General features: G+C 43.8%; 2 protein-coding genes and 1 pseudogene across 10 annotated transcripts in view; 2 read left to right on the top strand and 1 right to left on the bottom strand.

Moving 5' to 3' along the window:
• Positions 1-622: 622 nt before the first annotated feature.
• LOC125094951 (basic proline-rich protein-like) lies at positions 623-3,831 on the bottom strand. The gene is made up of 3 exons (XM_047720632.1): positions 3,543-3,831; positions 1,707-3,461; positions 623-1,620 (listed from the first exon to the last, which is right to left on the bottom strand). The coding sequence occupies exons 1-3, from the start codon at positions 3,829-3,831 to the stop codon at positions 623-625; spliced, it is 3,042 nt and encodes a 1,013-aa protein (XP_047576588.1).
• Positions 1,787-23,767, top strand: part of GULP1 (GULP PTB domain containing engulfment adaptor 1) — a 263,779-nt gene continuing 241,798 nt past the window's right edge. For all 9 annotated transcript variants that reach the window (XM_047720545.1, XM_047720547.1, XM_047720540.1 and 6 more), the window contains exon 1: positions 1,787-2,012. The gene's annotated coding sequence lies outside the window, so the exon portion shown is untranslated. The remainder of the gene's footprint in view (positions 2,013-23,767) is intronic.
• LOC125096495 (uncharacterized) lies at positions 18,541-18,634 on the top strand (annotated as a pseudogene).

Below are 23,767 nucleotides of genomic sequence, written 5' to 3' on the forward strand. Positions count from 1 at the left end.
TGGGGGTTCATCCCCCCTTCGTCGGCCATGACGGACGCGCGTCACAGCATCCAGCGTTTCTTTTCGGGCAGCTTCGAAGCCCCGTGGAAAGGCGCACAGACCGGGCCGTCCGACGTCCTCCAGAACGACTTCAGGGGTTAACGGAGGAGGAAGCGAGAGCGGCGCATCCCGCGCGGAGGGAGAACAGTCTTTCCTCGGAGAACCTGGGGGCGCGTGGAGGTCCCGTGGGTCTCGGCGTCAACGGCGGAAGCGCCGGAAGAACCGCTCTCCACGGCCGGAAGCAGGCGGGCGAGAAGCGCCGGTTGCGGGGATTCTTCCTTACCGCGTCGGGAAGCGCGGACGGCGCGTGATCTCCGGAGCCCGATCTGTCTCGCGGCCCGCACCCGTCCCGCCGAGCTGCGACAGGTCGACGCGGGTCTCGCGCTCCTCACTTTGCGCCGCGCGCTCCGGGGGTCTGCGGACGTTCTCGCGGACCCGGGCTTCTCGGTCAGAGCGCAGAGCCCCGCGGCGCGAGCAGAGCGCGGACGTGCGTGACACCGTGAGGGAAGCCGCCGCCTCGCGGCCCGGCGCGGACTGACCGTCCCGGTCTTCACTGTCCACAGCGCGCATCGCTTCCTGACCGCTACTGAGGAATGACTGAAATCGATTTAAGGTTATTTACAGAAAAAGCAGTTAACACGGCCCTCGGACTGTTGTTACTCAATGATCTCACCGCGCGCTGGGCCGTTGCGGTAACAAGGAAGACCGGACGGGCCGCCCTGACCACGTCCAAAGAGGCCTCAGTCCGGTAGTGGCTCCGGCTCTCCTCACTCACGGGGTCTGAGGTGGGTCCGCTGGGGTCCAGGACTGTGGTCACGTCGCATTTACCGTGAGAGTCGATGAGGGCCGCGTGTTCCCTCAGGTTAGCGTCTGCTCCGGAAACCGCAGGCCGCGTCTTCTCCCGCGGGAAAGGCGTCGGCGGGAAGAAAACTGCTTCAGTCAACAAGTGGGGTGGGGGCTTCCCGGTACCGCCTTGTTCTCCGGACGGTGAAGTGCGGTGGGAAGAACCGGACGCCGGGCGCGTGGACGCCGACTGCGTGGACGCCGGGCGCCTTCTCTGCGCTGACCCTGCTCTGCTCCCGCCGCTGCGGCCGCGCCTCTGTCCGTCTGACCGCACGAGCGCCTTCGGCAGCTGTGATCCTGCGGGGCGTCGCGGGCGCGGAGCGGGGCGTCGGGGTCTGGGAGGGTCTGTTTGTCCGACTGCAGGCCCCGCACCGCACGGCGGCCCTTCCCCTCCGCCGGCCTCACAAGGCGCTGTCCCTTGACCGTCTATGCTCAGCCCCGAACGGAACCCTCGCAGCCTCCGTCCCGGGCGTCTCGGACACACGTCGAGGCCCCCGCGCTTTAGGGTCGCGCTTTCCCGGTCCGCGCGCGCGGGGAGGCCGCTGGCCGTGTCTCCCGCACGCCCCGCGCGCAGTTCTGGGCTCCGATGGGCATGTGCCCGTGGCGGCGGGTCGCGTGTCTCACGGCGGGGCGGGACCGGAGCGCACGGGGAGGGCACAGCCTCGCTGGGGCCCGCGGGGGGGGGGGGGGTGTCCAGGGAAGGTTGGGGGGGCGAGGCGCGGGGGGGGCGTGGTTTCGCTTCCGTCCCGGCGCCGGTCGGGAAAGGCCTCCGCTGTCGGGGCCGCTTCTCCCGCGTCCCCCTCGGCCCCTCCGCCCGCCCGCACCCGGAAGCCCGTCAGCACCCGCAGCCGGTCCCGCTCGCGGGGATCCCGCGCTGCCACCGGCGCTCCCGCCGGCCGACAGGGGGCGCCCCGCGTCCCGCTGGCCCCGCCCGAGGCCCGCGCAGGCAGCCCCGCCGCGCCAGTGAGCGCTCCGGCCGCTCGGGAGGCGGCGGGGCGGGCAGCGCGGGGGGCGGGCGGGCCGCGGCCGGGGGTGCGGAGTCCGCGCCGACGTCCGGCAACTTTCCGTGCGGGGGCGGAGCCGGCGGGCCCCGAGGACGCGCAGCGCGGCCGACTGCGGCGGCGCGGGAGGTAAGGAGCGGCCGCGCGGTGCCGGGCCTCGGTCGGCGGGAACCCAGTCCGGCCGGGGTGCGCGGGAAAGGCGCCGGGCAGGGGGGCGCGGGGCGCCGGCGGGCAGGTTGCAGGGGGAGGGCGGCGCGAGCGCGGGGTCGTCCTCCCGCCCGGAGGCGGCGAAGACCTGTTGACGGCGGTGGCGCGGCTGCCGGGAGGACGCGGAGCTCGGCGGGGCGGGACCGGCTGGCGCGCGGCTCCGGGACCCCCTCCTCGGCCCTTTGTGGTAACTTGGGGCGCGTGTCCGGCCGGGGGGGAGGGGGGGAGCGGGGGAACCGGCGCCGCCGAGGGGGCGCGGGCGCGACGGGACTGACCCGCAAGTCGTCTCCGGGTCCCAGCGACACGACCCCGGAGCGAAACTTGTCGCGGCGCGACCCCCCTTTGTTGGCGCCGGGCGGAGTGGGCGTGGGGGCGGGGAGGGCGGCGCTCCTCGGCCGCCTCGGGGGTCCTCAAAGCCGGGGCCCGGGGCCCAGTCCGGGGGGCGCCCGCGCGGAGAGCCCCCGCTGCGTGGGTCCCCCGGTTCCCCGTGGGGACGCCGAGTCAGGGGCGCGGCGGGGCGAGGGGACCCGGGCTCTCGGTCAGCCGCCGGGCTCACCGCTGGGTCCACTCCCCGCGTGCCGCCTCGGCGCCCGGAGCAGAACCCGGGGCGGCCGGGGGTGCCTGTGGTCCCGGAGGCCCGCGCTGGTTCCCGTGTGCGGGGAGGGGGCTCGGGGCCGGCTGTGCGGGGACGACGTGGCGGGTCCCGAGCAGGGACGACGCGGCTGTGGGACTTGCGGGCGAGCTTAGCGTGCGGGACGCCCGCGCGGTGCTCCTCCAGCGTCCCCGCAGTGTTCCCGGCGGGACTCGCTCTACTTTCGGGCACTCCGCGTGCGCCCGCGCTGTGCTGGTCGGTGGACCGCAGCGCCGTCCCCCGAGCCCTGCGTGCGTCCCCTCCGGGCCCGCTGCTGCGGGGAGACGCCGCGTCCGCGCGCGAGAGAAAGTTCTCGTTGTGGGTGTCCCGCTGGCTTCCGAGCGCGGGGACACCGCCGCGCCGACCTCTGGCGGCGACACCGAGCGCGCGCCCGGGCGCTGAAGGAGGCGCGGACGGCAGGGAGCGTGCGGGGTGGGGAGGTCCGGACTCGCGGATCGCCTCTTCCCCGCCGGCCGTGCCCCTTTCCCCGCACGAGCCCGCAGCCCGGCGGGAAAACCAGGCGTCGGGCCGGCGCCGGCGACTCCCCGCCCTGCTGCGAGCGCGTGCGGCCGAGGTGCCTCCGCCGCGGGACCGAGGGCCTCCTTGAGCCGTGCCGGAGCGTGTTCGAGTCCTCACGACCGACGCGGACAGGAGAGGGGCCTGGCCGGCAGCCCGAGCGGGCCCGGCGCAGCAGCGGGCATGGGGGGGGTCGGGGAGCGTGCGGGGTGGCGGGGAAGGAGCTGCTGGTACGCGGGTTTGAACCGGGGTTTCTTGTGCGGGTGACTCGGCTCAGCCCTCTGGGCAAACGGAACAAACCGAGCCCAGGGGCAGGAGGTGGTGCCAGGGGCGCTGGGGGTCTGACCCTCCGCCCGCGGTGCAGTGCGCTGGCCCGGCCTGACGCCGCCTGTGCGGGTCCTCGTGTTCAAGTTCGCATTTTGTTGCCGTTGGTCTCCTCAGCCTGGGCTCCGCCTGCTGCGCTTCAGCCCCCTGACCTTGACCTTCCTTGATTTCCGGCGGGAAGAATGCGGGACTGGGGCGGGGAGCGGATGCTTTTCCACCTGCGTTGAACACTCCAGTTAGGCGCTCTCGGGTGACACAGGTTCGGGTCATGCACTTAAACTGGAAAACGTGCCCGTCACAAGTGGCCCCCGTGAGTAGGTCTTGCCCTTTCCTCTGCGAGAGGAGAACTTGGGGTGATCTCACTGTTTCACACAGTATTTGCCCAGTTCCGAAGGCCCTGCTGCGCCCAAGTTCCAGATTAGGCAGGAACTCGGAGCCTTATATGCAGCTCAGACCCTCCTTCTATGTGTTAAACTTGTGTCCCCGTCTGTCCTTCTGTCCCTTCTTCTTTCTTTCATTCCCTCCTCTCCAGGGAGGTCGGTTTGCTCTTGTGAGTTCGCAGGCTGGACGTACAGTGCGCTAATAGGGATTTCTTTCCCCTGGGTTGAGGAGTTTGACATTGTATCAGGCTGCCCTCTGAGACTGACTTCATGAATCATCCTTGGCAAAGTGTTTTCCCTGTGATTTCAGTTTTTCCACTTGCAAAGTAAAGAAACTTTTCTTTCCATAATTACAAGTTTACTGTGAGCATTGAAGAGATGAAGTTAGGTTAATAGGTTTTTAGAAATAGAAAGGTCATAGAGTTTCTTACTCAGTTGATTCACTTGAGATTATGGGGTAAAATAGTAATATTTATATCTAGTATACACGTGTATCTATTTAATGTAAAACAATGACTACTTTTGCATTTGAATCATAGCTTTAATCAAATTTTAATCTTTGATTGTATTGGGTGAGATTTTGTTATGGTTAAAGCTGAGTCATTCTTTCAGAAAAATACAATCAGCAAATTAATATGTTTTTCTTTTGGTTTATATTTATAGTTAGGACCAGTTATATTTTAAGTCCAGCTCAATTTTGCCTTTCTGAGAAGTTACCAAATATATTTGCAGAATTTGGCTTCCTTCTCGGAAATAACACTTGAGGGACTAAAATTACATTTATGGTGTACAAACAAACTTTCTTTTCTCAAAGGCCACAACAGTTTCCTTTTAAGAGTTTAGAAGGTAGATTTAGGAGCCTTTCAAGAAATGATTCAACCACTGTTTGTTGCATATCTTTTATGTCCAAGGCAACAGCAGGCTTGAATTCAAATCCTAGCTCTGAACTTCTTAGCGTTGGGATCTTGTTTGTGTTATTTTACTTTTTACCAACATTTACCAACATTTAATTTATTGTCTGTTTGCTGTCTGTAATGTATGAACTTGTTTCACACATGGTAATTGTGAATATTTCATTTTTAATTTGACATGTCAATTAGCAAAATGAACCACCTATTTTTATAGCTTAATGTACTGTATTGTATGCATGGATGTTTATTTTTCAGGTGAACAGGTCAGTGTACTAGAAAAAGAAAATAGTAAGCCTGGATAAATTGTTTAATAAAGGGGCGCCTGGGTGGCTCAGTGACTTAAAGCCTCTGCCTTCAGCTTAGGTTATGATCCCAGGGTCTTGGGAATTGAGCCTCACATCGGGCTCTCTGCTCAGCAGGGGGCCTGCTTCCCCCTCTCTCTCTGCTGCCTCTCTGCCTGCTTGTGATCTCTCTCGCTCTGTCAAATAAATAAATAAAATAAAAAAAATTGTTTAATAAAATCTTTGGCAAAATACTTCATCATAACTTTATTTGAAAAAATTTCTTTAAGATCTTATTTATTTTATTTGAGAGAGAGCACAGGCAGGTGAGCATGCATGGGGGCGGGCAGAGCGAGAGGGAGAGAATCTTAAGCAGACTCCCTACTGAGCATGGAACTCATTCTCACAACCCTGAGATCATGACCTGAGACCAGACCAAGAGTCTTAACGCTTAACTGACTGAATCATTTAGGTGCCCTGTTAGACTATCTTATTAATAGTGAATGTATAAAAAAAAGTAGTATATGGGTTATAATAGTAGAATTTATGGTTATAGTAACAAAATAGCCCCTTTTTTTGAGAAATCAAAGGACAAGTGAACTTTCAAGGATATATTAGGATAGTAAATTTAATGTAAAATATCCAATTTTGCTTTTGATTTTAAATTAAAAATCTTAAAATCTTTAATCTCCATTGCTGATTATTAGATAGTTTTTATTTAAATTTCACTTAGCAGAGCAGTTTGTGATTCATTCTATAAAATCGTAGTTTTCTAAAATCTCTAAAAGAGAAAAACAATGTTATTTTATTTGAGTACAATAAATTCAGAAGTAGTTACTTCAGGAGTCAGCCATGTAGTTACCTGAGCCCTGTCCTAACTGTCAGAGGCTGGTGGTTCTAATAGTGCTTGACTTAACCACATTTAGAGATCAAGAAACTTAAACTTGTTCCTATGGGAGCTTAAATATGTTCACATTGGAAGAGGAAAAATCGTATAAATTTTGAGCAAAGAAATCTCTTTGCTTTCAAGCAATGGAGGTATGAAATTGGAATCAGGCCTTTAAAGATAATGGCTAAAAGTCATTGTGTAAAACTGTTTTTAAAGACTCTGTTATTTGCTAGTCTTGTCTATGTTTTATGCTCAGAAAATATTTTCAGCCACTCTGTGATACTTACAGTTCATGATTATTTTCACCAGAAGATAGTTAATTGACACAATATTGCAAAAAAGTATAAATGCCAATTATCGGCTCTCACTGTAACGGTATAGTTATGGTGAATTTTGAATTCATTTCATCTTTCGATATTTGGGTACTTAAGGATAGTGTTGGAAAGGCAGGTCACGTAATATGAATGAATGAGTTAATATAATAATTGTGATTCAAAGATTTAATATGACTTTTTTTTTTTTTTAAGATTTTATTTATTTATTTGACAGGCAGAGATCACAAGTAGGCAGAGAGACGACAGAGAGAGGGAGGAAGCAGGCTCCCGCTGAGCAGAGAGCCCGATGCGGGGCTCGATCCCAGAACCCTGGGATCATGACCCGAGCTGAAGGCAGAGGCTTTAACCCGCTGAGCCACCCAGGCGCCCCTTAATATGACTTTTTAAAGGAGTTCTGAATAGCACTGTATTTTAGAGGGTCCACCTAAAAAAACATATCTAGATAATAATAGCTGTTTTTATTTCATATTCGTTTTTGCTATTAACATATATCTACATATTGGTTTTATCATTTTCCTTCTGAAGAGGAAGTTCAGAATATATCCTAGAAATATCCAGGACTTAGGTGACTAATGCCTCTTTTTCTCTGTATATATAGATTTATCTCTATATAGTATTTATATCTCTATAAAGTATATGTACATATAATTTTGCCATGTATGTTTTTTGATGTTTCTCTATTATGCTAGGTATACTTTTATGGAAAAGTATTCAGTTAATTGATATTTCTAGGCCAATTTTAACCCTCAATTTAAAATCCTTTTTAGATAACTGTTGCTAGAGATTCTTGAGGTTCCCCCCCCCCAAAAAAGGACCATTCAGGCTTTTATTTATGCCTGTAAATGTAGAGAAAAATAGTGGCAAAGATCTGCTACCCACAGTCCCATGGTCTTGGGTAATGCCTCTGATGGTGACGGAATCCTGGAGGCCTCTCTGCCCTCCGGAAGGAGAACAGAGGCAGATGTGCCGCTGAGGTGAATTCACTACTCGGAAGGTAGCTCTACTTGGTGTGTTTATAAGGTACGGTGAAGTGAGAATTGGGTGTACAGGTAGTGTTTTCCTGGGATTTTATAGCTTTTTCTTTCAGGATTACCAGATGTTACGCTTGACTTGTTTCCTGAAACTTGGACCCCAAGTCCTCTAAGAATTTCAGGGAACTTCATGAGCTGAACCAGAGCTACCAGCAGAGAGCAGGTGGAATGACTGGTGCAGTCCTTAATCCACTGCCCCGGGGAGATGATGACAGTTCTTTAACTGGCTGAAAGCAGCTTGTTGGGAGCTTTGATAGAAGAAACTACAGAGCATAAGTAACCTACTAACTGAATCATTAAGGATTTGGCTAACATCGTCACATATTATATAATATTTCATGAGATGATAACTAAGCTCTGTTTCTCAGTTTGTAAATGAAGTAATATTGATCTCACACAGTGCTTTAGCTGAAAAGCAAACAGAACCGTCTCTGCTGTGGTAGCAAATCTCCAAGTTTGAAGTAATTAAAATTTGATACAAGAGAATGAACTTGATTTTAGTCTCTCAGTTTCTCTCATAGCTGTTTACAACCATTAAGAGAGCCCTATATTTTAAAGTAAAATTTTAATAACAAATAGGTTAATTTACTCAGATTTCCACTTGTGTGAGTTAAAACATAGTGTGGTAAGTACTGAAAAGAGTTTTATTTAGGAAGAGTACTTAGTGACATATTTTTAAAGGTCAACATGAATGTTATTCTCTGTAATCTATTCAATTTTTGTTTGTCTTTGTGCAACTCCTTGGTAATAATCCCTAGTAAATTTGGTCGATGGTGGAACTCTCCTGGTACCTCCTCGAGGATGTGCACTATTATAACCATAAAAGTGTCCTCCAATATAAATACTGATCATTGCTGGTAACGAAAATACAAAATTTGGCTTATTGTAAAGAACAATATATAACTGAATTAATTCGTAAGTGATTTAACTCTATGGTGTATTTAGTAATTGATTATAATTACTCATATGACACTGCTTTTGAAGTAAAGGTTAGCAAAACACAGTGAGGAGAATTGTTAAGGAGCATTTGAATAAATGAGTTGTATTTGAAATTATCTAATGACATCTGAAATGGTAAAAGTCTGTTTCAGATCTACAAAGTAGCACTTCTTTATGAGAGTAGATACTGTTGAAATTTTGTGAATTGTTATTTCTGTCTTAATGCCTCATTGTGCCTCATGTATAGGAGAATGGCTTAAACCACTAAATTTAAAACATCTGAATTGTCTTAAACTTCATTGCTTAGATTAAGTGGACTAGGAAATTTATGATCGACTTGGAAAAAGGAAATTTCCTAGAGTGGTGCAGAGAAGGCTTTAAAGAACAGTTTTGTGACATGATATAATAAATATTTCTTTGGGACTTCCTTATTCAATGAGATACTGATTTTCTTCTAGGTTTTCATAAAAATTTGCAACCTTTTTATATAAGCCCCTCTTCTCATTCTGGAAAATGTAACTGTTTAAATTATGAGTTGACAAATAAGGGGATTGTGATATGATCCATTTGCATTTTTTATTTTATTTTATTTTTTATTTTTTATTTTCTTTTTAAAGATTTTATTTATTTATTTGACAGAGAAATCACAAGCAGGCAGAGAGGCAGGCAGAGAGAGAGGAGGAAACAGGCTCCCTGCTGAGCAGAGAGCCCGATGCGGGGCTCGATCCCAGGACTCCGAGATCATGACCTGAGCCGAAGGCAGCGGCTTAACCCACTGAGCCACCCAGGCGCCCCCATTTGCATTTTTTAAAAGATTTTATTTGAGAGAGAGAGAGAGAAAACGAGTGGTGGAAGGGGGAGAGGGAGAAGCAGACTCCCTGCAGGGAGCCGGATGTGGGACTCAGTGTGGGACTTGATTCCATGACCGTGGAATCATAACCTGAGTTGAAGGCAGACCTTAACTGACTGAGCCACCCAGGCACCCCAATCCAGTTGAATTTAGTAAATATTTATTGAACACCACTTTTCAAAATTTTTTGTAGTTCTCTCCTAATTTTTTAGTAGTAAATGACAGTGATGTATCTCAAACTAACTTTAATAGATCTGTATAGAACTTGTTATTTCCCTAAATTCTGTGCTACACTGGAGAGGATGGAGTAGGGGTGGAGGGATGGAGTAGGGGTGGAGTTCTTTATCAGCATTAGGCACACCAGTGTCTGGTAACAAAGTGTGGTGATAATTGTTGGGCAGAGGATGAAGATGAGTTGCCAGACAAAGAAGGAGGGACAGGCAGTTCAAGACAGACCAGGTGCCAAAGGCAGGAGATGTAGGACCATGTAAGTGGTTTAATAGAGCAACTTGCGGAGTTTGGAACTGTAGAGATGTTTCTCCTTTCTGGCTTCATGTTGATGATCTTAATCATTAGTAACTACATATAGATTTAAGAATTTTAACTGGATGACTTATCTTAAAAAACTGCTATCTTATTTTTATTTCTTTTCCCATCTCTCCAGATCTAACTAATGTGTAATTGGAGTCACAGAGAACTGAGCATGCTCTCCATTTCACATTCCACGGTGTCCGTGAACTTGGATAGGAGACAACGACATCATTACTCTCGTGAACACCAGACTTTCTCTCACACACACGCATGTGCACACATGTACACATATGCACACAGACACAATCTTAACAGTACCTGTAGCTTTCCAGAAGTTGCAGCCATTTATCATCCGGTCTGATTGCTGTGGCTGCACATATATTGGAATGTTTTTATGCTTATGACTAGTTTGAAATTGTGATAATAATTACATCTGCTTTTAGGGATTCTTTTTTCATATGTAGGTGTGTTTATAGGCATGTAGCTATGTCTTCAGTTGTTTCAATGGAATTTTAAGTCTGTTTCTTTTACATAATTTATATTTTATGCATTTAAAAGCACTTTTTGAGAAAGGGTTCATAGACTTTACTAGACTGCCAAATGGATTTATGGCACAAAACAGATTAAGAACTCCTGGACACTTATGCTGATTTTTTCAGAGGTGCCATTTGGCTTTGATGTCTTTTTTTTTTCTTTTTTAATATTTTATTTATTTATTTGACAGAGATCACAAGTAAGCAGAGAGAGAGGGGGAAGCAGGTTCTCTGCTGAGCAGAGAGCCCGATGCGGGACTTGATCCCAGGACCCTGAGATCATGACCTGAGCCGAAGGCAGAGGCTTAACCCACTGAGCCAACCCAGGCACCGGGTTTTGCTGTCACTTAATGAGGTTAAAAGAAATTAAAGTTATTTAACTCAATTTTATGTGTTATACAGAGATATCCCAAATATTTTTGAAAGTAAATCTAATAAATAATGCTTATTTTCTAGATTATTTGCTTTATTCACGAAACTTGTGCAGTTTTTGGTTATCTTGCTTAGTGACAGTTCAGCCAAAAAGGATTTATATTTCATTTCAGAACATGTAAATTTAAAAAGCAGATTTATCTTTTTCACTTTATAGCATTAACTATATTTGGAATGGTTATGATTGAGCTGGGAATTTTGCCTTGTGGTGCTGGTTTATTTTTCACATATAAATGTTTTGTCTCCTCCACTACACTTCAAGTTCCAGAAGAGAATAGGTTAGTTTTATAAGAGAGAATAAATATATGGGGCTCATGGATAGCTCAGTCAGTTAAGCAGCTGCCTTGGGCTCAAGTCATGATTCCTGGGGTCCTGAGATCTAGGCCAGTGTCAAGCTCTCTGGCCATCAGGGAGTCTGCTTCTCCCTCCCCCTCTGACATGCCCCCTGCTTGTACTCTTTGGCTCTTTCTATTTCTCTGTCAAATAAATAAATAAAATCTTTAAAAAAAGAGAGAGAGAACAGATATGTTGAACAGTTATTTGTATCTTCTACTTGGTAGGAACTATGCCAGTATTAGTAGTTTTCTGTGAGTATTAAGGAAAAAAATAATAATTTTATTTATATATAGAAGTGATTTTTTTTTCTATGCATCGGTCACTGAGTTACTTAACATTATGTATTTGGTCATATGATGTGTATTATTCATGACTACTTTGGTGAAAAATTAAACTTATTAATTAGATAATTGCTGTATAGAGCTTTACATTCCTAAGTCCAATTTTGGTAGGTCTGAATCACCTTAAAACTTCAAGGGGTGGATGCAATGTAATTTTTTGTATTTGAAAACTGACAGTAACTTCAAGATCACAAGGAGAGTTGACTGTCTTTCAGTCCCTTTCTTGTTTTTGGCTCCACTTTGTGTCTTCTCTAATGGTAAGCATGCAATTATCACTTCTTTAAGGCACTCCCACGTTGGGATCTTCAGCTTCCTTGGAGTGACAATGATTAGTTTAAGCCAGGTGTGATCCTTTACCTGAAGTTAATTCCCCTTTCCATTTCCTGCACATTGATTCATGAGCGTATTTTCACTTCAGAGAGTGCTATCCCTTTCCTTGTTGTGGCAGACACTACTGATTGGTCACTCAAATAATTTACTTATTCCATTTTGTTCATAGAACTCTGGTGTTAATTCACATGTCCCCTCTACCTCACATGACTCCAGGAAAGGCAGTTCATTCCTAAAAAAGTGAAATTTCAGTTAGCCTACATTAATAATCATGGTGCTTCTGTTCCCTTTGTTAGTGATTCATTATTGAGCGGACCCGTTTCCTTCCCGCGGTCGTCCTCAGTTACATGAAGTAATAAGACAGGAGAGATGTGTCTTTGCACTTTGCAGAGGGACACTGGATGAGAAGGCGTGTGCCAGCTCTTGACGTCCATGCTTTCTGGAATAGCTGTTTTGAAATTGCTACAGAAGGTCACCCTTTATCCACTAGGCAATCTGGCTTGAGGGCAAAACAAACACATCAATGATAGCAGAAAAAAATGTAAAGAATGTAGGTGTTTGAGGACATTATTGGGCCCATAAATCAACTTTCCGTAATTCTGGATTTATTACTGTGTGAAATAATGAAGTTCTTAATTTTTCAAATGAATTTGAACTAGACTTTTCAGTTACTTAAATGAGAAAGTATCTTAATTAGAACAGTTATTAAGTGGTATCTTAATTTGAAATAAACAATTTAGAAGTAATAATGTAGGTTATTAAAATGTGTAGACCACTTGAATTTTGTAAACATTGGGTATGATTATTGCTATTACTGTATAAAAATATTTTATTACTTAAATCACCAAATGTTATTATTCATCCTAAGTATATTCTGAGATAAGCAAATTCTACATATATCTCAGAAATATGTTATTCAACAAAATAAATTCGAAATAGAAACGTACAACCCAGTCATCTCATAACATCACACCACTTTGGCGGCTTTAGTGTATTGGAAACGTTAACTGTACCTTAAGAATCAACGAAAGAATCTCACACCTCATCTAAATAACCTAAGCTTGAAGTCCTGTTAGAACTAACATAAGTATTTAAATATAAAAAAATAAAGCGAGTAGGAGTAGAATTAAAATTGTGAAGGGCACATCCATTCACAGAGGTATACAAAATGCAGACATACAATACACTTTTAAGTAGGAACTAGTTTTGTAAAACTGTAGTTCACTGACACCATTAGCAATTTAATTATTTTCTGCCACCTTGTTCTTGAGTTTTTTTTTTTTTTGATGATTTAACATTATGCATATTGGTTTTTGTAATATGCTGTATCAAGGTATGGCGATCTGAGTCTTTGCCCTTTTGCTTTAAAGATGGTAGGAATTATCCAAAGCTGAGAATTGATAAAAGTGGTAGTGTAATATATTTTAGAGCACTGATGCTGCCCTTAGCGAAAATGATTGTTAACCAGTGGTTTAGGCAAGCAAAACCAGGAATAATCTGTCAAAGAATAAGTAAGTGTCACAGTGGGCAGCTTAGTTGGGGTGAGGGGGTGTGAGAAACAGGAAGCTAAAGGTTGTGCGGGCAGGGCAGGTGAAGCAGAGCAGCTGGTGAAGCCGCAGGTGGAAATACTTCATTTGTCGAGAGCCTGCATTAGAGCAGAGTGGTAGCCAGAAAGAACAGGCTGTTGTCTTAGAACGCTCTCCGTGTGGATGTTGGAAGCTTGGAGAAGGCGTTGGGTTGGGGAGGAGGAACGTAGCCAGTAACTTGAATGCGGAAGGAAAAAAAGACAGACCTCAGAAGAGTGGTTGCTGATGGAGAGGTCAACATTACTGTAATCCAGATGTGCATATTAGTTTTTTGCATAAATATGCAGTAAACATGCCTGAGATGCTTCCTGTATGAGATCATGACCTTCTTTCAAAGCTAGGCCAGAGAGACCCCATCCTACAAAGTGCTGCAATTCTCAGAGGATTTTTGTTCCTGCGGAAGCTGCTGTTCAGGGCTTGTCCTGGGGGCATCCCTTTGCCCTTAGGGAATAGGAGGCCTCTGACCTTTTCCTGGCTTAAAAGGGAACCACATTCTTGTGTCTTTGAATGCGAATGAATTATTCTTGGTATGGTAATGAATATAAGGGGACTCTGCTTATTTCCTTTGGGAATCTTTGTAGAAAATATAGCTTGGTTTACAGCAGATACTAATTGAGGAAGTGGGTAAGTATCCAGATAATTCATATTCCAACTTCCATTTGTAAATCAACCAGATAGGTGAAAACAGGTTTCCACCCCTTAAATCCTCTCTAATTGGGTCTTTGTGGAACCTACACTCTTTTCTTAACCCATCGTACCTATGAATCCACACCAAAAGTGAATTTTTTGAATCAGAGAGAAGTGGTAACAATAGGACAGGGCTCCGGGTATGCTGCCTCAAAATAGGCATCTCTGTATCCTGGGAGGAAGGAACATCCTTATCTCTGAAAGCACAGGGACCCGGGGAGGAATCTGACTGATCTGGCTAAGTTTCCCAGGTTACTCTATATATACTAAGCTTGTAATCTTTCTTCTATCGTGTCTTTCCAAGACTGTAACCCTTCTACAAACCTAGCACGAAAACGGTCAAGTTTAACCATTTCTTCAGGTCTTCCTTTCCTTAAGAAGGCCCTGTGTCATGTTAACTAGGTATATATGTTTTTCTCTTATAAATCTCTCTTTTGCTAGAGTCCCAGTCAAGAGCTAAGAGAGGTAAAGGAAAAAGATATTTCTTCTCCTCTACAAATAGCATTTATAGAGTGCTTACTATTAAACATTGTGCTATGTTTTTTTTTTAAATAATTTATAAATGTTTATGAAACTTGTCTTAGGTTCCACAACTTAGACCAGGGAAGATAGTCGGATGGGAAATGTTTTAGTTACTATACCAGCTGCGGGAGTGTACAGTTGACATCAACAGTCATCCTGGACGATTAGGTCAGCCTGGGTAGATCTTTTTACAGTAGAGTAGAATGCCTTTAAATAACCTGTCTACACACCTGGTTGATGCTTGATTCCCCCGTTTTTTCTGGCTTGATGAGCTACTCCTCTCCACTCTATGACGTGTCAACTTGGAACTCCTATGTGACAAGATATTTGTTCATTTTATCCTACTGAGTTAAAGCATAAAAATTAACCCATTGACTCAGTTGTGTCTGCATATTGCTTTGGCTTTTGCTTGATTTGATTTATCTGGAGGGTTAACATATTGAGTGAGAAAATCTGACATTTTCTTAATCCCTTTTTCTCCTGGTTTTGTCAAAATGATAAGGTTTGAGTAAATAAAGCATAAGATGTAAAATCATTAATATTAATAGTTTCTAATAGCACCACAAATACTTTTCACTTAGGTATTTGACAACATTTTCCTTCACTGAGAGGAAAGACTAGACAACCTCAAAGTTTCAGTCCTTCAGGTAGTCTAAGTTTTATTTATTTATTTAATTATCTATTTATCTATCTGTTGATTGACTGATTGCTCCCTGCTGAGCAGAGAGCCCAATGTGGGGCTCGATCCCAGGACCCTGAGATCATGATCTGAGCCAAAGGCAGAGGCTTAACCCACAGAGCCACCCAGGCACCCCTGTTTTATTTTTAAATAATTAAAATTTTTTTTCTTAATTTTTTGAAGATTTTATTTATTTATTTTAGAGAGAGAGTGCAGGCCCACGAGTAGGGGGAGGAGCAGAGGGAGAGAGAAAGAATCTTAAGCAGACTCCCCACTGAGTGAGGAGCCTGATGTGGGGCTCCATTTTAGGACCCTGGGATCATGACCTGAGCCGAAACCAAGAATTGGATGCTTAACTGAGCCACCTAACACCCCCCAAAATTTCTTTTTTTTTTTTTTTAATATTTTATTTATTTATCTGTCAGAGAGAGATATAGAGAGAGAGCACAAGCAGGCAGAGTGGCAGGCAGAGGCAGAGAGAGAAACATGCTCCCTGCTGAGCAAGGAGCCTGATGTGGGACTTGATCCCTGGACTCTGGGATCATGACCTGAGCCAAAGGCAGCAGCTTAACCAACTGAGCCACCCAGGTGTCCACCTAACACCTAACACCCCCCAAAATTTCTTAATCAAAATATCATATTCAAAGTTTTCCTATTTTTATTTTTTTTTAATTTTATTTATTTATTTATTTATTTTTAAGATTTTATTTATTTATTTGACAGAGATTACAAGTAGACAGAGAGGCAGGCAGAGAGAGGGAAGCAGGCTCCCTGCTGAGCAGAGAGCCCGATGCGGGACTCGATCCCAGGACCCTGAGATCATGACCTGAGCCGAAGGCAGCGGCTTAACCCACTGAGCCACCCAGGTGCCCCAGTTTTCCTATTTTAATATTTGATTTTTTTTTTTTTCATTTTTGACGTAAACTGTTAGATATTTGACCCGTCATGGTATTTTATAACTTGGATATTATTACAAGGTTCTCTTGAATGCTTGAAATTACACACAGGAACTTTGACATATACATGTTAGGGGAAAGACACCTGTGTAGGAGGCAGTGAGAGTGGAGAGAGTGTTTCAAGCATGTAGGGAATTGTAGACAAGGAGTGAGTGATAGTTTAGGCATGGAACTAGAAGCCTTGAAATATAGCTAGAGAACAGAGTGGAAGGGAAAGACGGACTAGAATTGCTGGGGGTGAAGCAAAGGAGTCAGAGATCAGATCTTGGGGGGCTTTCTAATCCAAATTTCGTGTTTCTTTCAAAGAACGATGAAAAATCCTGGAAGATTCTAACAGTGGTGACAAGATGTCGTCTTCATTTTATGTTTGAATAGATGGTAGTAAGCCTAGGCAAGAGAAGACGGTAGATGGTGATGAGAAATAAGTTTATAGTTATTCAAGAGAAAAAAATGTGTACATTTTGATTTGTTAACAATTGTGGGAGGTAGGCAAGTGGATGGTATAAATGCTGATTCTGTACAGGAGTATAATATTATTTCTACCTTTCTTGGTTCTTGAGTGACACTGATTAATGAGGAAAAAAAGCAGATTAACAAGAGAAAAATAAAAGTTTAATAACATGTATACTTCCTATATACATGGGAGATACCCAGAAAAGCTGAGTAACTCCCCCAAATGGCCCAGGCCATCACCTTAAATACCATCTCCATCTGCAGACAGGAAGATGTTGGGAGGGTGGGAATCTGGTCGCAGGAGGTTTCTAGGAAAACACAGTTAACAAGGGTGTGGCTGTTATACAGATTTAAGTCAGTGTCTTCTCCACTGATGAGTTTTAGAGATTTGTTCATCCTTCTCCTCCTGCTGTGAGAGGGAGACACCTTTTTACTAATGGGGTATGTCCTTATAAATGTCCCTTACAAAGGAGTTCCTTCTGTTCGGTTTTCAGAGCTTTCCTACATCTGCTGTTTCTTAAAAATAGCCAACTCAAGATAATCCTTATGCCAAAGGCGTATTTTGGGGTGGCAAATTCCGCTCCCCTTCAATTCTAAGATTTCTTGTTTTGGCAACCTGGGTGTTTAACTTCTTCTTAACTTCTTCAACTTCCAGGTGGAAATAGAATTATTGAAGAAAAATAATGATTTTCTGTTTAGGACACATTTTGATGTGTCTGAATCATCTTGTTACAGATGTCCAGTAGTCATACAGTCACGCGCGCACACACACACACACACACCCCTACTCACCTGTAGCGAAGAAGTTTGGTGTGGGCTCGTGATGTATGTGTATATGTATGTATTATTGGGGCCACCCCAAGATGGCCACTTTGGCATGAAGATTATTCTGAGCTGAAGACAGCTGAACTGTATGGGCTCGAGAGGAATTTTGCCATCTCTTAATTACATAGAAGAATCTAAATTGACGATCTTTTCTAGAATAAGGGTTGTTAGTGAGAAATAACAACCCAGAGGTAAACTTGCCTGAATGACACATGTGTATAGAAGGACAAACATCTAATTATCAAATATCTGCTCTTCTTATCACCCTTCCTTTGAAGTTCCGGCTCCCACCCACTTCTCCTTAGTTCAGGGTGACCTAGATACCTCATTCTACCTGACTATTTTTGGAATTTATATGTCTGTATGGATTCCCCCTACATATGCTATTATATTTGATTTTTCTCCTGTTAATCCGTCTTATGTCGATTTGATTTTGATTTTTAGTCCAGCTAGAAGGACCTTTGAAAGGGACAGAGTTCTTGCTCCTTGATTATGTATCTATGTATCTGCGTATGTATGCACACATGCGTCTTAAGCTTAGAAAGGGTCATGAAAACAAAAGTTTATATAGTGGAGGGAAGTTTATGACACGGTTCCAAGGAACACTAGTATTTTAATCAGGGTGGGAAAAGCAAAGCCTACAGACAACATGAAGAAGGAATTATCAGGGAGAAGGAAGAAAACCCAGGAGATACGATGTTATAAAAGCCAAGATTAAAAACAAAAACAAAGTGCACCTAGGTGGCTCAGTGGGTTAAAGCCTCTCCCTTCAGCCCAGGTCATGATCCCAGCATCCTGGGATCGAGTCCCACATTGGGCTCTCTGCTCAGCAGGAAGCCTGCTTCCCCCTCTCTCTGCCTGCCTCTCTGCCTACTTGTGATCTCTGTCTGTCAAATAAATTAAATAAAAAATTAAAAAAAAACCACCCTAACATTTAAAAAACAAAACAAAGCAAAACAAACAAAAAAAAGATTTGAGAAGGGGATGATCAATAGTGTTAAATGGTATAGAAAATCAATAAAAAAATACACAGATAAAGTGTCTAATGTACTTGACATAAAGGTCATTGGTGATGGTGAGAACCATGTTGATAGAATCACGTGTTTGATGACTTAATTATGAAGTAGAGTATTTAAAATAGAACCTGAAGACATCGCTTCTCGGCCTTTTGGCTAAGATCAAGTGTAGAACCTGAAGACAAATCTGTGTGTGGTGTAGGAGAGGGAAATTTTTTACTCTACCCTTTTTGGTTCTTTTGGGTAGTCTGTTATTTAAATTGACATAAAATGATTTAACAGGAGAAAAAGGTAATTATGTAAGTTAATAGGCACCTCATAAAAAAATATGAGACCTAAGGACGTGTCGGTCAGTTGAGGTTTATATGCTATGCTAAGCTAACGAATGGGATGGGGACGTGGGGCTTCACAGGGGAGGAGGGTTATTCACAGGACAGTAAGAGGAACAGAGGTTCGGCAGTTAGACGCTCATTCTGCCATACAGAAAGGTCTTTCACATAAAAAGTTACCTCTGATAATAGCCCTCTTTTGGGGCCAGACGCCCTTAAAAATTCTTTTAGGTGGTTAAGGGAGAAGTAAAAGTTTGTCTTGAGTCTACTGGGTCTTCATTGCTTTCAGCTGAGAATAATCCAAGTGCCAAAGTGGCGTATTTGGGGGTCATGTATTTGTCCCCCCTGCCAGGAGACTCGGAGAGATAGTATAGAAACTGAAAAGGGGCTTGGGTTCTACTACAGAAAGGGTTTCTTTAAGAGGGGAGGTACATCATTATACTTTTTTTAAAAAATTCAATTTATTTAAATTAAAAAAAAAACAAGAACAGTTTGTCAATTTCTCCACTCCCCACCCACCACCTCTGGCAATCACCAGTCTGTTCTCTGTATCTATGAGCTTCGTGATTTATTTTTAGATTCTACATGTAAAAGAGATCATACGGCATTTGTCCTTCTCTATCTGACTTATTTACTTAGCAAAATGCCATTGAAGTCCCTCTTTGTTGTTATAATGGCAAGATTCCATTCTTTTTTTATGGCTAAACAGTATTCCATTAAATATAAATACCACATTTATGTATCAGTGGACATGTAGATTTTTTTCCCTAGCTCAGCTATTGTCAATAATGCTGCAGCGAACATGGGGTGCCTGCTGCCTTCTCAGATTAGTGTTTTTGTTTTCTTTGGTGAATATTCAGAAGTGGAAGTCCTGAGTCATGTGGTATTTCTGTTTTTAATATTTTTGAGGAACCTCCATACTGCTTTCCACAGTGGCTACACCATTTATATTCCCACTAATAGTCCATAAGGGTTTCCTTCTCTTGAGACCCCCACCAACACTTGGTATTTCTTACCTTATCTAAAGCCATTCTGACAGATGTGAGGCGGTGTCTCACTGTGGTCTGGATTTGTGTTTACTTGATGATCAGTCCTGTAGAGCATCTTGTCCTGTACCTATTGGCCATCTGTATGTCTTCTTAAAGAAAAAATGTCTGTTCAGATTTTCTGCACATTTTTCTTAGATTTGTTTTTTGTTTTTTGCTATGTTGTCTTATGAGTTTTTTAAAATATATTTTTGCCACTAACCCCTTACAGATACATAATTTGCAAATATTTTCTTCTGTTCAATTAGGTTGCCTTTTCATTTTGTTGATGGTTTCCTTTGCTGTGCCAAAGCTCTCCCCATTGTGTATTATCGCACCTTTATTGTAAATTAATTGACCATATATGTGTGGATTTATTTCTGGGCTCTCTGTTCTGTTGATGTATATGTCTGTTTTTATTTATTTTTAAAAAATATTTATTTATTTGACAGACAGAGCACAAGTAGGCAGAGAGGCAGGCAGAAAGAGAGGGGAAACAGGCTCCCTGCTGAGCAGAGAGCCCGATGTGGTGCTTGATCCCTGATATCATGACCCGAGCCGAAGGCAGAGGCTTTAACCCACTGAGCCACCCAGGCACCCCATGTCTGTTTTTATACCAATACCATGCTGTTTTAATTACTACAGATTTGTAACAGAGTTTGAAATGAGGGAATAAGATGATGCCTCCAGCTTTGTTCTTTCTTAAAATTGCTTTGGCTGTTTGGGATTTTTTAATGGTTCCATACAAATTGTGGGATTATCTATTTTTTCTTCTGTGGAAAATGTTATGGGTGTTTGTTTTTGTTTTTAAGGAAAGAGAGAGTAGGGAGGGGGTGGGGGAGAAGCCGACTCCCCTTTGGGCAGAAAGGCCAACATGGGGCTTGATCCCACGATCCTGAGACCATGAGCTGAGCTGAAGGCAGACGTCTGACCAACTAAGCCGCCTCGGCACCCCTCATTCATGTTTTGATAGGAGTCGCACTGAACCTATAAGTTGCTTTGAGAAGTATGGATATTTTAATGATACTATTTCTTCCAAGAGAGATTTTCTTATACTTAAAGCAGTTTTGGCAAATAGTGTCTGGAGAGACCAACAAGTATCTGTATGATGAAGTCGTGCCGGGTGGTGGGCGCTGAACTGAGGGTGCGCAGCCTTTGGCGGGACAGCTCTTTGCAGGGGTGGATAGTGAGAACGCAGACTTGTCGCATCCATTGTTGTGGGGAATAAGAAGATGTGCAGACTAGGATAGCATGTTAGGATCCCAAAGAATATCGAGGACCACTGGAGATTTATTATTGTATTTATTACAGCTTTATGATTTTTCCGCCCTTTAGGACTCTTAAACTTAATTATGCCCCCAAAGGTCCCATTTTCAGATAACGTCGCATTGGGAGTTAGGTCTTCAAGGTAGGGATTCTGGGGGTGGGGATACAATTGAGTTAATAGCACCCACAGATACACTGAGTTTCTTTGAGAGAATGATGAGACTTTATTGCGAAAGTAGGTTGATCGATAGCTTGTACTGTTCTGATCGTATGCTGTAAGCCTGCTTTTGTATACTGTATGCTGCTGAGTTAGCGCTTCACGTTTAGAGTGTGCGAAGCTTCAAACACATGGGCACCGGAGCTCATATCGTTTTGCATGATCAGTGTAACACATTGCAGAAATTTCTATATTATAGAAAAAGCCTGAGCTTTGACTTCTTTGGAGATAGGATTCGATATTTACAGTCTGGATGCTCTTCAGCAGACAGTCTAATCGCATAGGTCTTCTCCTCCTTAACCTGTAAGGTGCTGCGTAGAGTAATCTCACACGGTTTCTCGAGAGAATGAAACACGGCAGTTCCATGAAGTGCGCTACCGTCACTTAGTAGGCGGTCGGTGCACGGCACCTGGCATTATTATGCAAAGTGTAGTTTCGTGCTGTTGTATTTAATTGAATGGTAAAATATAACATTAAAACACATAAGATATGTAAAATATATAACATATAAAAACATTCTGATTAACAGATATGCTAATTTATTTAAATGAATGTATTCTAAACTATAAGTACAAATGGAATAATTTCAATGTGGTGTGTTGAGACTTAGAAAAGATTAAGACTGGAGAGGTGCAGAATGTGTTTGACTACCTCTCTGTCAAAAAGTTGTGTATTTTCCATAAAAAGAAAGAAGGAAAGAGAACTCACACTAGTTTAAAACATTCTGTAATTTGAACTGAGATCTTTTGTAGAATAATTTTTGTTCTTTTTTATACACAAATGAAATGTCATGGGAGAAAATTTATAATATAAAATATTAATGTGAACCACATGAGAAATCCTTAATCCTAAAATTACATAGGAGAAAACTCTTGTTATCATTTTTGGCATATATAGATCAACACTTGCACAATAGTACATGCTATCAAAACAAGTTTAAGAGTGCTGAAGAGTAGAAAAGAACAAAAATGATCTGGCCATTTTAATGATATTTTTCTTAATTTTTAAATTACAGTTGGGATCACTTAAAACACACTAGTTTGTAATTTGACTTTTTTCATATAATATGCAGATATACAGTAATTGATTAGGTAATGTACTAGGATGGAGGCAGGAGGAACTTGAAGGAGAACCCTGAGGTATAATTTCATCGTTTCAGATCATGTTAGTATTAAAGGTGAGTGCGGAACACTGCAGATTGTTGACGTCTGAACAGAAAAGAAATAATCAGAGAAACATAAATCATTTGGCAGTGGTTTCTGGCAGAGTCACAATTTTTCTGCAGGAGACATGACTGAGAAAGGATGAGTGCATTATAAACGGATTTGCACCCATCTGGGCCCTTTTGCTTTATCTTTCTTAGCACTCCCAAGATCTGGCTCGTTTTGAACAAGTAACTGTGTCAACAGTGACTAGAGGTCTATAAGTTGGATCATTTAGGTCATTATTTTCTGCATTGTTTTCTGGATACACATTAGCACCCACATGTGCCTGGACTCAACTTATTTTGGGTCTGAGAAGAGCCTGTGTCTATGAGGCTCTTCTTGATGTCTACATAGGCATTAAAGTCACTTGGATCTCAAGGATAGAATCTATTTTTCAGGTCTGCTGTTTAAAATGCATCATTTCCATGAAGGGCTAAGAGCATGCTATGTTTTGTTTTGTAACTTTGCATGTGAAAACAGTTACCACAGGAAAAGTCTTTAAGATATAAATTTTCCTCAAGGTATTAAAATTAAAACCTTACAAAAATCAGCTTTTGAACATTTTTCCCCCTAATACTTTTTAAAGAAATGTCTCCTGTTAAAATTTTGAAAACAAAGAAAAAAATAAGGAAAAAAAAACAAACAAACCCACAAGACAAAAATGTACCGAGGCTTTGTTTGGCTTTTACTTATGTATTCTGCCCCCCTCAGTACATCTAAAGTATTGGACTTTTGCAAGGAAAGATGAAGTGAAGTGTGAAGTTTGTGGGACGTTATGGAAGAAGACCCCAATGAGTTACTGACTTCCTGAGATACAGGTAAACCTGGCCCCTCGCTAAACGTTTTCTTGTCATGTGTAGTCCTGCCTGTGGATCCATCATTTCCTGGTTTAGGGATCCTCGGGGGATTATGTTCTTAAATGTAAATTGAAGATAATAATATGAATCTCCTATATATCACAGAGGAGTATAAAAGCCAACATCTTTAGTGACACCAGCAGATTCCTATGTATCTCTCTCTCGTATACCTCCTCCTGGGGCCCCAGGATTTTGAATTCACCCCATGTGTTGGGTTTGGAGAGCAGTCAGCATTGGGTTTCATTAGTCTCCTTTTTAAGAAAATACCAGGGCTCTGAGAATCAATAAATAATTAAAGTTCCTATCAGCACATTATTATTTTGTAGCTTGAGACATTGCGTAAGAAGATTTATAAGGTCCAACCATGATAATAATTGAAGTTTCAATGGGGTGATCAGTCTTCTGGAATAATAATTGTAAAATAAGGGAGAGCCAGTAATTTTGTGCTAAGTGGCTTAAAGCTA

The sequence above is a fragment of the Lutra lutra genome, chromosome 3 (assembly GCF_902655055.1).
Source record: "Lutra lutra chromosome 3, mLutLut1.2, whole genome shotgun sequence".
Classification (NCBI taxonomy): domain Eukaryota; kingdom Metazoa; phylum Chordata; class Mammalia; order Carnivora; family Mustelidae; genus Lutra; species Lutra lutra.